This window comes from Somniosus microcephalus, chromosome 8, assembly GCF_052327205.1.
Source record: "Somniosus microcephalus isolate GS21.2 chromosome 8, FLI_Smic_1.0, whole genome shotgun sequence".
NCBI lineage: Eukaryota > Metazoa > Chordata > Chondrichthyes > Squaliformes > Somniosidae > Somniosus > Somniosus microcephalus.
Genome location: NC_140994.1, coordinates 66310983 through 66328754, shown reverse-complemented (window position 1 = coordinate 66328754; position 17772 = coordinate 66310983). Strand labels below are relative to the sequence as shown.

Genomic DNA, 17772 nt, shown 5'->3' with positions numbered 1-17772 from the left:
GTTATTTCATTATATTACTGTATTTTTTTGTTGTATAGGAAGAGAAAAGTTTTCTAAAATAAAACTGTACAATGACCAGAACGTATTGCAAGGCGCACAAGTAGAACATAAACAATATGGTTCTTTCAAATGCCCATGTTCGGAGTAATCAACCACATGTTGCCAGCCTGCTCATCACCGCAATAACATACAGAAATTAATACCATGCAAATCCATCATGGCACTTCAAAAATGTGTTGTGTAGCATTTTTATGGGACAACTGGTCAGTCTACAAAGAGCAATTAATTATATTATTACACACTACATTAACCTGAAATGCCTGGTACAGAGAAGATACACAATAGGATGGCATAGTTTATTAATTAGCCAAGTGAGCTTGGTCTGTACAACTCATGAGAAGGGCTACTTTTGCAAATGCAAACAATAAAACCTCTCAGTGGATTTCACATTTATGTACATTCAGTGGAATACAGTATGTATGCAAGTTCTTCAGAAACAGTTCATGAAAAGAATGGAATTTATAAACTTATATTTGTAGATTTACTTAAACCATTGCTCCTCTTCGGCTTGAGAAATTTACGAGCTGCTTTACCATCATTCCTTTGTACCGGCTTGCGTCTGATCATTTTAATGCAAGGGAAAGTGGTACCTTTCTTGGAAGGTGGCTGGTCTTCCTGTTCATCACAATTTTCACAAGTACGTTTTCTATTAGTAGTTGAAAGATTTTTCATTGGTTTAGTGCATGGATCCTCAGTTACCCCACGTGTTTCCAACATTTCTTGAATATTTTCTATAGTCTTCTCCTAGAAGCAACAAGAAAAAAACACACATGCAGTTTCTATACTATAACGGGCACAAAGTGAAAAAATTAAGAGGAAAAGCCAAAATAAGTTTTGATTAGGAGGTTGACGCAGGCAAAAGATTATTTTTAAATCGCATGAAGGGCAAAGGTCTAGCTCAGCAAAAGAAAAATCACAGGCAATTACTCACAAAACAGGTGATTAGAAATGGAAAAAGGCAGAGCTCTAATTTGAAACTGAATTTTGATTTCACTTGAGGATGGCAAAGAATCACTAGTAAGCTTCAATAAGCTATTTTTGTGTTGACTTGTTTTGTCAAAAGACAGTCAGAATAGTAAATTAGTTAAGGGGCACAATTATTATTCTTTAAATGTAGTTTAGTCTCCGGAGAATAGGCTGAAACAATTTTAGACAGCTTTGAAGACACCCTTTCTTAAGCCATGCAAGCATATGGTTTTCCCTAGCTCCTAATGCACAAAATGCTTTGTTCTAAAATTCCACCTTGTTGCACAGCAATAACAAACTAAGCGGTTACAATGTAATAAAAAGGCAAAAGAAGAAGCTCCAAACCCATTGAGGTAGAGATGCATGCGGAGGTTAGCCAACACTCAAAAAAAAGAGGAAGACCATACATATAGGGAACTATAGGCCGGCCATTCTGATACCCAGAGAGAGAAAGTACTGGAGGGTGTCCTGAAGCAAGAGTAATAAATCATCTGAAGAAATATGGAATTACAAGAGGGAGACAGCACGACTTTTCGGAAGGGAGATGGTAAGGAGGCATGGGTGAAAAGGCTTTAAATTCAGAATGGTGGCTCCGGTTAAAAAAAGACACAGCAGAGGCTCCATTGTTCGGTAAGTCACCATTTTGTTTCCCCTGCAAGGAGAGGCATATCCCACTTGGCATCATCATTTACTGAACCTTAGTAACATTCATACATGGTACTGAGAGTCTCTAACCTCATTAAAATTTGAGATTGGCCTGGCAACCTCGAGAAAAGATATGTGGACCTTGGTTACTTTCGCCAAATTAAGAAAGTTGAAAACAGGATGATGGAAGGTTGAGTCATCTTCATCCATGTCAATAGGATCATTGCAAATCATAAATTGATCATGTACACTGTAGCTCAAATGTAAAGTTGCATGCAAACAAGGCATGATGATGTCATGTTGAGCATGTTATTAAAGGACATTTTGATAAGAAACTTGTAAGCAGTTAAGGTATATACGGTAGTGTACTTTAACGCAGATTCAGATTCGGAGGGTGAATCAATCTGAAGACTGAGCTCAGAGCTACAAAACATTTGATTCCCCAATCATTTGGTGTGATTGTAAGTACTATAATCTTAATAAAACTGACTTGACATTAACATTCTAATAACCTTATTAATTAATCTAAATATTGAAAAAAGTAAGTCCTCTAAAAAGATCATGCCTGGCAAATCCAGAGTGATCTTTTAGGAGATAAATAACTGGTTGATGGGGAAAACTGATTGGATGTAGATTTGAGCTTTTGATATAGTGCAATGCAGGAGATTGGTTCATGAAACTGAATGGCATGGCCTAGTGCTTGTGAAATTGTGTGTAGCTGAATCAGCAGGGAAGGAGGAAATTATTGGATGCTTCCCGGATCAGTGCTGCAGTTGTTGTTTACAGTATACATAAATGACTTAAAAGTGGGAACAGAAACAAAGTTTACTGATGATGCCGAGCTGGAAGGGACTGCAATTACAGAAGAAGCTGGATAGATTAGGGTACAGGAAACTCTTTGGTATCCGGCACCGACAGGACCGCCGTGTTGCCAGTTGATCAAAAATTCCGGATGACGGAGAGGGTAATCTACCGAGGCTATTTTTAACAAAAAAAAAATTTTAAGTCAAGAAATGTGCAGTATACAGTAATTGGGTACTCACCTACAGAATGTTGTGTTAAATGGATGGTGGAAGATGCTTGATTAAGTACAGTACTGCCAGTTGAGGGTAATGCAATGCAATGACTACCAGCAGCGTGGGAGACACAGTATCCCTGTAAAATGGCAGATCAGAAGAGACTACCGGCAGCGTGGGAGAGTCAGACTCCTGTTACAGGGGTATGGAGGTGTTCCGACTTCCGACAGCGCCACGAAGCCGAGTAGTGGCAGTTTGGAGAACTGCCCCGATAGCAAAATACTGCAGATGTTGGAAATCCGAAATAACAGAAAATGCTGGAAAAACTCAGGTGGTCAGGCAACATCCGTGGAGAGAAATTTGAGTTGACGTTTCGGGTCGAACCCTTCTTCAAAACTGGAAAGAAAAGAAAATAGATCGAAGGCAGGGCTGCGATCAGACAAAAGAAGTGAAAGAAACAAAAGTAGTAAAAGAGCTAGACGCGATGGTAATAGGCTGAGATTAGGTGTAAAGTGTACTGGCAGGGCAAGAGATAGCTGCCAGGTGTGAGAGAAACAAAAGGAAAGGGAAACCTCATCTTCCGATTAGGCACTCTGCAGCCTTCCAGACTCAATATCGAGTTCAACAATTTCAGATCATAACCTCGGCCCCTATTACACATTTTTTCTTGTAATTTTTCCACTCCTTTCCCCCCCCCCCCCTTTCCTTTTGTTTCTCTCTCACACCTGGCAGCTATCTCTTGCCCTGCCAGTACACTTTACACCTAATCTCAGCCTATTACCATCTCGTCTAGCTCTTTTACTTCTTTTGTTTCTTTCACTTCTTTTGTCCAATCGCAGCCCTGCCTTCGATCTATTTTCTTTTCTTTCCAGTTTTGAAGAAAGGTTCGACCCGAAACGTCAACTCAAATTTCTCTCCACGGATGTTGCCTGACCTGCTGAGTTTTTCCAGCATTTTCTGTTGTTATTTTGGAGAACTACCCCCACTGACTAACTCGGCCACCGCGGGAGACTCGGAAACATTGCCGGTTATTGAGGTGTTGTTTTCGGAGTGAGAATTTTGCCGGTTAATAGAGAATTCTGGATATTTAGGTGCCATTTAAACGAGAGTTTCCTGTACTAGGCTGACTAGTGGCAGATGTCATTTAATGTGGACAAATGAAGTCTTGAAATTGGGAAAGAATAATAAATAGTGGTAGTGTAAATTAATTGATATCCTGCAGGACACAACACAGGAGATGAATTTAGTGGTACTGGTGGATTGATCAGTGAAGCCATCAAAGCATGTGGCAGCAGTTAAGACAGCAATAAGATCTCAGGCTATATTGCACAAATCTCAGTGACCAAGTTTGGATAGCATGTTAGTTGACTCCACCAAGTATTCTGCACAGTTGTTGTCACCATATTATGAGAAAGACATCCATGCAATAGAAAGGGTGCAGTGAAAGGTAGCTAATAGTTGCGATTAGATTCCGAGACTGGAAATGTTTGCACTGGAGAAGAAATGGCCTGGGCGGCATTAATGAAATATACAAGATCCTAAAGGGTATAGACAAGATTAATGTCAATGGCCTGCAGTTTCCACTCGGTTGCGCTGTTGTTTTCAGTACAATTCGCCCAAAATCAGCAACCTAGCACAAAAGTTCGCTCAATTTTAAGTGCAAATTACATTCAGTACAACTCGAGTTTCCGCGATCTTTTGTGGTAGTTTAAAAAAGTGCTAGAAGCCGGACCTGCCCACAAATCACCAATGCGAGTTTCCACTAATTGCATTTGTTTGCAGGCCTACGTGGAGGCTATAAAAATTAAGCTTTTTTTTTATAAAAGGCACAAGGACACGAATAGGCAAGTTTTAAAAGCTATTGAATATAATTTAATTTACTAAGAAACTGACTACTGTACACCAATATAACTAGTAAATGGTTCGGTATAGTTTTTAAAAGTCACAGTTATTTAAAATCAAGTTACTCACAAGTGGTGGACGAGACACTGATTAAAATGCTTATTATTGGTGATACTCATTTTCAGCTGTATTAATCGAACTACACCAAGTTACCACAAATATATTACGGAATACTTTCCTCCAAATTTTTTTAAATTATGTTCCAAAATGCTGCCCAATTGTACTGGTTTATGGCAGATTTTGTGCTCAGCAATATGGAAATGAGTTTGAGCAGAAACTTGAGGGGGGAAAAAAAACGCTTCACAAAACTAGCGCGATTTGCTCCCGGATTACCAGTTGAATCCAAAGCGAAAACTCTATCCCAATTAAGTATAATTTAGTCAGATTCTACAAGACAGTTTAGATTTAACTACCTTACATAGATGGTGTTAAATGTATGGAATGGACCACAAGGAGGCAGCCAGCAAAGACTGATTACAAATTTAAGCGAATTGGCTAAGTACCTGGAGGAAAGCTAGGTAGAGGGTCATAAGCGGTGTCGTGAGAGAAGATATGTTCTAGACAGTGGGACTGATCAATGGTCTTCTCTGATCCTGTATATTCCTATGTTCCCATGCAATATAATGCGTTCTTCCTAATTTAAACTTCTGATGCAATCTTAGGACTGTCTTGCTTAAAATCCATCACACTATAAACAAGAACGCAAGATATTTCCTCAGTTATTGCTATCATTTTCTTCACTATAATATTTCAAACTGACTGTTGAATGCAAAAGATTTTAAAAATACAAAGGAAGGAAAGAATCTAAATGCATAGTCTATCTACATAACATGATAAAAACTATTCTGGCTGTGAAAATTTAATACAACACAACCTGTCTTTTTAAACGCCGGTCATATGCAACCACAATATCCTGGGTAGAAAGTCTCACATTATGCACTGTCCCTCAATGAGCAATCACATTTTTTGAGATATCACTTTCTTGGCAGAACAGGCTGTCTTTAAAAACATGTTCCACTATATATGCAAGATTGCATTATGCTCAATGAACAATTGCTTGTATTTATGTATGGCTCCTCACATTTGAAAGAGTTCAGAGGATTTTACAAATTTGAGGCCAGTGGACATAGAGCAGAGAAATTAATAGGTAGAATGGAGTCATCTGGATGAAAAAGCAATTGGAGAAAGTTTTTCAAATAGGATAGGGGATGGAAAGAAAGAGTTCCAAAGACATTGTGGCTGAAAAAGCAGCATCAATAATGGAGTTAAAGAGACAGATAAGTGAATGGCTTTGAGTGAGTTGCAGGGAGGCCAGCTAGGAGAAAATTAGAGCCCCAAGGTAAGAACATAAGAAATAGGAGCAGGAGTAGGCCAATTGGCCCCTCGAGCCTGCTCCGCCATTCAATAAGATCATGGCTGATCTGATCCTAACCGCCAATCCACTATGACAGGACTATCTCCTGAATCTAACAGCATTAGACACACGAAAACAGGAGCAGGATCAGGCTACACGGCCCCTGGGCCCGCTCCGCTACCCACAGGGCCATGACCTATCCGAACCTAGACTCCTGTCCAAATTCCTGCCCGCTCCCCGTAACCCTTAATTCCCTTTTCTACTAGGAAACTGTCTATTTCTGTTTTAAATTTATGTAATGATGTAGCTTCGACAGCTTTTTGGGGCAGCATATTCCATGGACCTACCACCCTCTGAGTGAAGTAGTTCCTCCTCATCTCAGTTTTGAAAGAGCAGCCCCTTATTCTAAGACTATGCCCCCTAGTTCTAGTTTCACCCATCATCTGGAACATCCTCCCCGCATCCACCCGATCCAACCCCTTCACAATCTTATATGTTTCAATAAGATCGCCTCTCATTCTTCTGAACTCCAATGAGTAGAGTCCCAATCTACTCAACCTCTCCTCATATGTCCATCCCCTCATCCCCGGGATTAACCGAGTGAACCTTCTTTGTACTGACTCGAGAGCAAGTATGTCTTTTCTTAAGTATGGACACCAAAACTGTATGCAGTATTCCAGGTGCGGTCTCACCAATACCTTGTACAACTGAAGCAATACCTCCCTATTTTTATATTCTATCCCCCTAGCAATGAAAGCCAACATTCCATTGGCCTTCTTAATCACTTGCTGCACCTGCATACTAACCTTTTGAGTTTCGTGCACCAGGACCCCCAGATCCCTTTGTACTTCAGTACTTTCCAGTTTCTTGCCATTAAGATAATAACTTGCTCTACGATTTTTCCTGCCAAAGTGCATAACCTCACACTTTCCAGTATTGTATTCCATCTGCCAAGTCTCTGCCCACTTACTTAGCCTGTCTATGTCCCCTTGCAGGTTTTTTATGTCCTCCTCACTCACTACTTTCCCTCCCATCTTAGTATCATCTGCAAACTTTGATATGTTACACTCGGTCCCCTCCTCCAAATCGTTAATATAGATTGTAAAGAGTTGGGGACCCAGCACTGACCCCTGCGGAACACCACTGGTTACTGATTGCCAGTCTGAATATGAACCATTTATCCCAACTCTCTGCCTTCTGTTAGATAGCCAATCCTCTATCCATGCCAGAATATTACCCCCAATCCTGTGATTTTTTATCTTAAGCAATAATCTTTTGTGTGGCACCTTGTCAAATGCCTTTTGGAAGTCTAAATACACTACGTCCACTGGTTCACCTTTATCCACCCTATATGTTACTTCCTCAAAGAACTCCAGCAAATTTGTCAAACATGACTTCCCCTTCATAAAACCATGCTGACTTTGTCTTATTAAATTATGATTATCCAAATGTCCTGTTACTGTCTCCTTAATAATGGACTCCAAAATTTTACCTACCACAGATGTTAGGCTAACCGGTCTATAGTTTCCAGCCTTCTGTCTACTGCCCTTTTTAAATAAGGGTGTTACATTAGCAGTTTTCCAGTCTGCCGGGACCTTTGCTGAGTCCAGGGAGTTTTGGAAGATTATTACCAATGCATCCACAATCCCTACCGCCACTTCCCTCAAAACCCTGGGATGTAAGCCATCAGGTCCAGGTGATCTATCCGCCTTGAGTCCCATTATTTTACCAAGTACTACTTCCTTAGTGATTTTAATCGTATTTAGCTCCTCCCCCCCTATAGCCCCCTGCTTGTCAAGTGTTGGGATATTCTTGGTGTCCTCTACTGTAAAGACTGATACAAAATATTCATTCAGTGTTTTTGCCATCTCCATATTTCCCACCATTAATTTCCCGGTCTCATCCTCTAAGGGACCAACATTTACTTTAGCCACCCTTTTTCTTTTTATATAACTATAAAAACTCTTACTATCTGTCTTTATATTTTTTGCTAATTTACTTTCATAATCTATCTTCCCTTTCTTAATCAATCTTTTTGTTATTTTTTGCTGTCTTTTAAAGTTTTCCCAATCCTCTATCCTCCCACTAGATTTGGCTACCTTATATGCCCTTGTTTTTAGTCGAATACTATCCTTAATTTCTTTACTTAGCCACGGATGGCTGTCTTTTCTTTTACACCCTTTTTTTCCCCTCAGTGGAATATACTTTTTTTGGAATTTGTAAAATAACTCCTTAAATGTACACCACTGATCATGTATCGTCTAATCCTTTAACCTATTTTCCCAATCCACTTTACTCAATTCCGCTCTCATACCTTCATAGTCTCCTTTATTCAAGCTTAGCACGCTTGTTTGAGATACAGCCTCCTCACCCTCTAATTGAACATGGAATTCAACCATGTTATGGTCACTCATTCCAAGGGGATCCTTTACTAGGACATTTTTAATTAATCCTGTCTCGTTACACAGGACCAGATCTAAGGTTGCTTGCCCCCTGGTTGGTTCAGTTCCATACTGCTCAAGAAACCCATCCCTAATACACTCAATGAACTCATCCTCAAGGCAGCCCTGCCCAATTTGATTCGTCCAATTTATATGATAGTTAAAATCCCCCATAATTATAGATGTTCCCTTATTACAAGCCTCAACTATTTCCTGATTGATACTCCGTCCAACCGAGTTGCGACTGTTCGGAGGCCTATATACTACACCCACTAGTGTTTTTTTCCCCTTATTATTCCTTATCTCCACCCAAACTGTTTCATTATCCTGATCCTTTGACCCAATATCATTTCTCTGTATTACAGTGATTCCTTCCTTTATTAACATAGCCACCCCACCTCCCCTTCCTTCCTGCCTGTCCTTCCTGATTGTTAAATAACCTGGTATGTTTAATTCCCAGGCATTGTCACCCTGCAGCCATGTTTCTGTAATGGCCACAAGATCATACCCATATGTAGCTATTTGTGCCTTTAACTCGTCTATTTTGTTACGAATGCTACGTGCATTCAGATAAAGAACTTTCAAATATGTTTTGTGACACTTAGTTCCTGCTATTGCCCTTTTTATTACTTTACCTTTTACTCCACACCTTCTACCCCTTCCTGACACGCTCTGGTTTTTAATTTCCCCACTGCTACCTAAGTCTTTGACCTTCTCTGTTGTCATTTTTATTATTTGCTCTCTAGGAACCTCCCCCCCACTAGTTAGTTTAAAGCCCTCTCTACAGCCCTAGTTATATGATCCGCCAGGACTCTAGTCCCAGCACTGGCCAAGTGAAGCCCGTCCCAACGGAACAGCTCCCTCCTGTCCCAGTACTGGTGCCAGTGTCCCAGGAAGCAAAACCCATTTCTCCCACACCAGTCTTTGAGCCACGCATTTAACTCTCTGATTTTATTTGTCCTAGCCAAATTCGCTCGTGGCTCAGGTAATAATCCAGAGATTATTACCCTTGTGGTTCTGCTTTTTAATTTGGCCCCTAGCTGCTCAAACTCCCTCAGCAGAACCTCCTTCCTTGTCCTATCTATGTCGTTGGTACCAACATGGACAAAGGCATGATCAATGGGAGAAAAGTAGGGGCACAGGCAGGCAATGTTACTATGACCTCCTTCTTCCATCTTTGCACCAAAACAAATGTGGGGAAGGAAACTAAGCTTCGGACCAAGCAGCATACCCAGATTTTACATTACTGGATTTAGCCTAAGATGGCAGTCAGGAGAGTGGTGGAATTGAAGGTAGACATGTCGGAGCTGATGAAAGCCAAAGAGGGAAGACTTCAGTTTTGACTCTGGAGGAAATCTTGACTCATCCAAGACTTGATGCCGGACAGGCATTGGGAGCATCAGCCTTGGAATCAAGGAGTCAGAAAAATCCAGAGGGGTTTTCAAATTTTAGCTGTGAAGAGAGTCACGGATTACCACCATTAAGGTTTGAAAGTAAATACAACCAAGGCCTTTCCACATGGGATGTAGTTAGTGGTTAAAATTAGGCAAATATAGCTTAAAACAAAAGGATCTTAGTCCAAACTTCAAGTAAAGAATTGTGCTGCTCTCCTCCCTCTTTGACCAATGGTTTTCCTGGCTATCCACTATCTGCTGGTGCAAAATTTAAGCTTTAAAATGAAATGTTTGCTGGCCACAATGGGATGACAAAGTCCTGAACTCCTGTTGCTGGGCATCACAGCCACTCTGCCACCTTCCAGCAGACTCTCCCCACATCACACGTGAATGTTTCAGGAAATATAGGGGGAAGTGTTAAACAAATAGGGGGAAAAAAAAAGAGGTAAAAACAGAGAAGTAAGAAATGAGAATAGAATGAGGAAAAAGTGAAAAGTGATGAGAGAACAGGGGAGACAATGCAAGCTTTGCCAATTGTGGTAAACCACTTTTATCGTTCACTATCGTTACACTATAGTTATCACTGTTATATCGTTACTCTATGGTTATCACTGTTCACACTGTTGTATCACTATACGAGGTCGCCTCTTGTCACGCTGCTATACCTGGGCTGACCACTGCTGACTCCGCCCATGACTCCACCTACCTGCCCAGGTATAAAGGTAGTCGACTGGCTGGCATTCCTCCTTGTTGTATCCGATCACCCACGAGGGTGGGCTCTGTTATTTAGCCAATAAAAACCTATAGTTACTTTCTTAACTCGTCGCTTTTCATTGGATGAATTGATAGGTATATCAATTTTATTGGCTAAATTTTAAAATGTCGACCCTTGAGCAGTCAAACGACCAGCCAAGAGACCAGCCAGACGCCCAGCTACAACAGCCACAGCAGCCGGCCTGGTTGCGAGCCCTCAGACCACCGTACCTGGATCTAAACCCACAGGCAGCAAACTCAGCCCTCGACTTCGAACACTGGCTGAGCTGCTTCGAAACCTACCTGGGAGAATCCGGCGTGCCTCAGAAATCCATGCTAAGAGTTCTGAACGCCCAAGTGAGCCCTAACGTATTCGCACTCATCCGGGACCTTAAAACATACGAGGACGCCATCAACCGGCTGAAAAGACAGTACCAAACCCCGGTAAATTCCATGTATGCCAGACACCTCCTGAGATCCCGCCCGCAACAGCCAGGAGAGCCCGTGGAGGAATTTTTACAGGTGCTACAAGCACTCGGCAGAGACTGTAACTTTAAAGCGGTAACGGCGGCAAAAAATACTGAAGACAATGTCCGCGATGCCTTCGTGAAAGGCCTGCGGTCAGACTACTCACGGCAAAGACTACTGGAAGCAAGGGACCTCGACCTGGACAAAGCTGCAGCCTCGCTCTCTCTCTAGAGGTGGCCCATCGGGACCTCGAGGCATACTCAAGGTACTGTAACTCGCGACCCTGGGACTTGGGACCGACCCCGACCGCGATACCCCCCGCAGCAACCCCCCTGGGACCTACCTCAGCGTCGGCGTCCCGGACCCGATCGAGACCGCCACCCCCGGTACCGGCTCCGACATCGGACCCCCGCGATCGGGCCGCCGGCTGCTTCTTTTGCGGCCAGGCGAAACACCCGAGGTCGCGCTGCCCAGCTGCATGAAGAAAGGCCACTTCGCTAAGGCCTGCAGAGGTGGATCATCAGAGGCCAGCAGTGCCTCATGCGAGCTGTGGGGGTGGCCATCTTCCTTCAAGGCAACAGAGGCCAGCAACCCCACATGAGTCATGGGGCGGCCATCTTTGATACAGGCAACCGACACCAGCAATGCCTCATGTGAGTTATGGGGGCAGCCATCATCTCCGCCATTTTGTCCAACCTCGTGGGAGACGCCATTTTACCCACCACGCCCGACCACCACCGTGCCTCTAGACCCGACTACCGCCTCAACCGCAGACTACAACAACTCGCTCAGCTATACACTAGCCTCCGTCACACTGGACCAGGCCCACCCGCATCACCTGTCCAAGTCGATGATGGACATCAAAGTAAACGGCCACGCCACGACCTGCCTGTTCGACAGCGGAAGCACGGAGAGCTTCATCCACCCAGACACGGTGAGCCACTACTCCCTCCCTGTCCTGCCAACGCGCAACCGGATCTCGATGGCATCGAGGTCACACGCCAGACATCAGCAGCTACTGTGTTGTGACCCTGTTGGTTAAGGGTACGGAGTATAAAAATTTTAAACTCCTCGTCCTGCCCCAGCTATGCGCTGCTGTCCTACTAGGCCTAGACTTCCAATCCCACCTCCAAAGCGTCACGCTAGCATACGGCGGACCCCTCCCCCCACTCACAGTCGACAACCAGCAGATTTTAAACCGCCCACCGCGTAACACCTGCGGCCTATCCACCCTCAAGGTCCCGCCACCTTCCCTGTTCGCTAACCTCACCCCCGACTGCAAACCCGTCGCTACCAAGAGCGGGCGGTACAGCGCCGGGGACAGAGCTTTCATTAGCTCGGAGGTGCAGCGTCTCCTGAAGGAGGGCATCATCGAGGGGAGCACCAGCTCCTGGCGTGCCCAGGTCGTGGTCGTTAAGACCGGCAATAAAAACCGCCTGGTCATCGACTACAGCCAGACCATAAACAGGTACACCCAGCTGGACGCATACCCCCTTCCCCGCATATCTGATATGGTCAATCAGATTGCGCAGTACCAGGTATTCTCCACCATCGACCTTAAGTCGGCCTATCACCAACTCCCTATCCGCCCTGAGGACCGCCAGTATGCAGCCTTCGAGGCGAACGGCCGCCTCTACCACTTCCTTAGGGTTCCCTTCGGCGTCACCAACGGGGTTTCGGTCTTCCAAAGGGAGATGGACCGGATGGTTGACCAGAACGGGCTGCACGCCACGTTCCCCTATCTAGATAACGTCACCATCTGCGGCCACGACCGGCAGGACCACGATGTTAATCTGGAGAGATTCCTCCGTACGGCCCAACGGCTGAACCTCACCTACAATAAGGATAAATGTGTGTTTAACACCTCGCGCCTTGCCATCCTCGGCTGCGTAGTAGAGAACGGAGTCATCGGCCCCGACCCCGAAAGAATGCGCCCCCTCATGGAGCTACCCCTCCCCCACTGTCCAAAGGCACTGAAGAGAACCCTGGGGCTCTTCGCCTACTATGCCCAATGGGTGCCCAATTATGCGGACAAAGCCAGACCCCTCATGAAGTCCACATCCTTCCCCCTTACGGAGGAAGCGCGCGCAGCCTTCTCCCTCATTAAGGGAGACATTGCCAAGGCCACTATGCATGCAGTGGATGAGTCCATCCCCTTCCAAGTCGAGGGCGATGCATCTGACTTCGCCCTAGCCGCCACCCTTAACCAGGAGGGGAGACCGGTGGCCTTCTTCTCAAGGACCCTACAGGGCCCTGAGATCCGACACTCGTCGGTCGAGAAGGAGGCCCAGGCGATTGTGGAGGCGGTACGACGCTGGAGGCACTACCTGGCAGGCAAACGATTTACCCTCCTTACCGACCAACGTTCGGTCGCTTTTATGTTTAATAACAAGCTGAGGGGCAAAATCAAGAATGACAAGATCTTGAGGTGGAGAATCGAGCTCTCCACCTACGATTATGATATCTTGTACCGGCCAGGTAAGCTGAACGAACCCCCCGATGCTCTGTCACGAATTACATGCGCCAGCGCGCAAAGTGATAGACTTCAGACCCTCCACAACGACCTCTGCCACCCCGGGGTCACCAGACTTTACCACTTCATTAAGGCCCGCAACCTGCCCTACTCCATCGAGGAGGTCAGGACCATGACCAGGAACTGCCAGACCTGTGCCGAGTGCAAACCGCACTTCTTTAGGCCGGACAGAGCAAGCCTGATCAAGGCCACCCGCCCCTTCGAGCGCCTGAGCATCGACTTTAAGGGGCCACTCCCGTCCTCTGACCGTAATGTGTACTTCCTCAACATTGTTGATGAGTACTCCCGTTTCCCCTTTGCCTTCCCCTGCCCAGACATGACCAGTACCACGGTCATTAAATGCCTGAACGACCTCTTCGCCTTGTTCGGGTTCCCAAACTATATACATAGTGACCGGGGCTCCTCCTTCATGAGCGAGGAACTCCGTCAGTTCCTACTAGCGAGAGGTATTGCTGCAAGCAGGACCACCAGCTACAACCCCCGAGGGAACGGCCAGGTAGAAAGAGAGAACGCGACGGTATGGAAGGCCGTCCTCTTAGCCTTAAAGTCTAAGGGCCTCCCAACCTCCCGCTGGCAGGAAGTCCTCCCGGCAGCGCTGCATTCCACCCGGTCACTACTTTGCACTGCCATCAACGCCACCCCCCATGAACGAATGTTTGTTTTCCCCAGGAAGTCGACTACGGGAACCACGCTACCAACCTGGCTGACCTCTCCGGGGCCCGTCTTGCTGCGAAAGCACGTGGGGGCCCATAAAACGGACCCCCTGGTCGAGAGGGTGGACCTCCTGCACGCCAACCCCCAGTACGCCTATGTGGCATACCCAGACGGGCGGGAGGACACAGTCTCCTTACGAGACCTCACACCCTCGGGCACTCCGGAGACACCACCTTCACCACCCCCCCCAATTCCAGACCAGGTAGACGGCATGCCGGAACCCCACGAGCCTTCGCCGACCACGCAGACACCAGCATTAACAACGGATAATGCAACACCGCCGCTGCGACGATCAGAAAGGCTTACGAGGCCTCCGGACAGACTGACATACCAGAACTGGTAGTACACTTCACCCCGCCGGACTCAAATCTAAACAAGGGGTGAATGTGGTAAACCACTTTTATCGTTCACTATCGCTACACTATAGTTATCACTGTTATATCGTTACTCTATGGTTATCACTGTTCACACTGTTGTATCACTATACGAGGTCGCCTCTTGTCACGCTGCTATACCTGGGCTGACCACTGCTGACTCCACCTACCTGCCCAGGTATAAAGGTAGTCGACTGGCTGGCATTCCTCCTTGTTGTATCCGATCACCCACGAGGGTGGGCTCTGTTATTTAGCCAATAAAAACCTATAGTTACTTTCTTAACTCGTCGCTTTTCATTGGATGAATTGATAGGTATATCACCAATATATTGGTTATCAGTATTCATAGTTGATCAGGCAAAAGAAGTGGTGATTTTCTTTTTGCGGGGCCAAGCACAAAAAAAGTTTGAAAACCACTGCTTCAGTCCAAAATTGGCAGCGAGTTTGGCTTGTGCTCCTTAAAACCTCTGTTTTTACACTGTCACTATGAAGGTTTAAAGTTTCATATTTGCGCAAGTATCTAGTTAATTTGTCTAACTGTTCCACAATAAGCAATTAAAATTACATAATTTGGAAACTTACATAATCTTCCATTTTTTCCTCATAACTTGCAAGCAGAGTTTTCACCTTATTCAGATCAGCATCCTTGAGCATTAAATCATCCTTCAACTTTTGGATCTCATCATTCTATGCATTTTCATATGAAAAGAATGCATTATTAAAAATAAGTACAAATACATGTAGGATGTTATCTCAAGGTAGATAATAAAATAAAATCCAACATCACTGCAGTCAGAATCAATTGGGGCAATAGCATTAATTTAAATTTAAGTTTGAGTACACAAGTTCAGTATACTTGCTGTCCATTGGAACTTTGGCTGGTGCTAAAATAAAAACCAACCCACAGAAAACAGAATAAAGCACAACCTAAATAGATATTCTTGACTTGACCGTATGGCTCAGTGACTAAAGGCTCTCTGCAAATTTACAGGTGTGGCTCTTCCAATTACTCAGCATTTATATAGCAAGCATCTGAGGGATAGAGACCAAGCAGATCGAGGCAACGATCCCTGGACTATGCAAAAAGTAGTTGATAAGAATGAAAGAGACAGAAGACCAGAGACCCATCTAGACCAACAACAAATCAATTATAGACAGATATTTTTAGGGTCAGGATTCCTTTCTGACAATTGTTCCTATCCTTGCCAGCAGTGGAGCTGAGCTTTCAGAAGACTTTGTACATGCTAAAGCGGAGACTCGGGCACCTAGACAATAGTATTGACATGGATATCTTGTACCAAAAAATGCCTCAGGACATCAGATCTGGCGTGGACAAGCGGTTGCACGCGCCATCGAATTTCAGGAATTCTTCACGTTCCACTGCTTTCCCTTTTCGTTTTGCAATTTTTAAACTCGTGTATTTCTTCACATCTCTACCTAAGATGATCTTTGTATAACAGAGAGATTTTTAATCTCTTTGCTGTGGTTTAAAAGTAAAGTTAGACTATTTCACCCAAATGCTATCTTTTCTGTGAAAATAGTTACCATCTGCGTACTCTTCACCTCCACCTGTTGCTTCGGTAATTTCCAGCAATCTTAATGCTCTGACCATAAAAGTTCATACAAAGGTTTTAACTTGAAATTCTTAACAGGTCTTTTTCTTTCAGATGTTGACTATCCCGTAGTGTACTTCCAGCACTTTTAGTTTTTATTTCAAAAGAGAGCTAACTTACGGAGAGTGACTGTCATACCACTATGAGTTACTTGCACTTTTAAGTTTTCAAACAGTGTCAGCTTGGTTCATTTGGTAGCATTCTCATCAGAATCAGAAGGTTGTGAACTCATGCCCCAGGCTACAAATTCAGTACATAATCTAGGTCGACACTTCAATGCAGTATGGAGAGAGTGCTGCGGTGCCATCCTTCAGAGGTACTAAACCAAAGCCCTGTCTGTCACTCCATAGTATACTTAAGATCCCACATCACTACTCAAAAAACAGGAATTATCTGCATCCTGCAAACATTATGCGGACCAAAATAATTTAACTGATCATTAACCTCACTGAGATTTTGCTTTGTGCAGAATGGCTGCCACATTTGCCTCCATAACAGTGACTGCACTGCAAAGTAATTAATGATGTGAAATTCTTTGGGATATTTGAGAGAGGTGATAAATGCAAGTTCTTGACTAAACATTAGGTTAAAAGAAAATGTCTCACTGCTAAAAAATCAAATTGTGGTCAAAGATGCATCTAAAACAGAAGAAAGTGTTAGAAAGCTCTAACAAATCACACAGAATAGGGCAACAAATCTGACTAGTTCACCACTATGAATTCCAAGATGCTTACAATGAAATCATGTGACAGGAAGGTAAATGTAATGCAGATTTTTAACTTTTACTCTCAAATAGCTTTCTTAAATAAAAAATACCAAAACTGTGAACACCATTTCCAAAATGAAAACAAAATACAACTTGAGAAAATGGTAGAAGTAAAGCCTTCAGATAGTGTTCAAACAGTCACCTTATGAGCTTCCCCCAATTTTCCCTCATCTTCAGTCAATTTTTCATACGCCTCTAATTCTGAAATTTAAAAACAACATGTATGTAAACCTACTCAAATGTTCAGATAGTAAAAGGCACTCTGTTCGAGCTCTTAGAAAAACAGCATCAAAGCATGGCATCCTGAACATAATCTCTAGACGAATTCTGCACAAAAATTGGCCAAAGAGGTAGCCAGGATGTGACTACAGTAAATTAGTGGTTGATGTCTCAATTGTATGGTGCCTTCAATATCAACAGAACCGTTTCCTACTTGATGTCTGAATTTATGTCTAATCACCGCCACTTCAGCAGCTATGGGAAAACACTTTGTTCAAGCCTGCGTTTGGGGGGGGGGGGGGGGGGGTGGTGGTGGAAAGAGGGGTTCTGCACCCATCAGGTGCTAGAGACCAAGATGCACTGCTCAGCCAACTGAGTACTATCATTGATCTACACTGACCCAAGGGGTTGAGGCAAAAGGTTGGGCTGAGCCAGAGAGGCCAAAAGAACATAAGAATTAGGAGCAGTAGACCATACGGCCCTTCAAGCATGCTCCACCATTAAATAAGATCATGGGTGACCTTCGACCTCAACTCCACTTTCCTGCCCGATCC

At 44.2% G+C, this 17772-nt stretch overlaps 1 protein-coding gene across 4 annotated transcripts in view; it reads right to left on the bottom strand.

Annotated features, from left to right (window-relative positions):
* kif20bb (kinesin family member 20Bb) overlaps nt 1–17772 on the bottom strand; it is a 141077-nt gene that overhangs the window by 55213 nt on the left and 68092 nt on the right. For all 4 annotated transcript variants that reach the window (XM_085994828.1, XM_085994831.1, XM_085994832.1 and 1 more), the window contains exons 17-19: nt 17142–17200; nt 15203–15307; nt 651–804 (exon numbers count right to left, since the gene is read on the bottom strand). In XM_085994828.1, coding sequence (XP_085850954.1) covers nt 651–804; nt 15203–15307; nt 17142–17200 — 318 coding nt within the window. The remainder of the gene's footprint in view (nt 1–650; nt 805–15202; nt 15308–17141; nt 17201–17772) is intronic.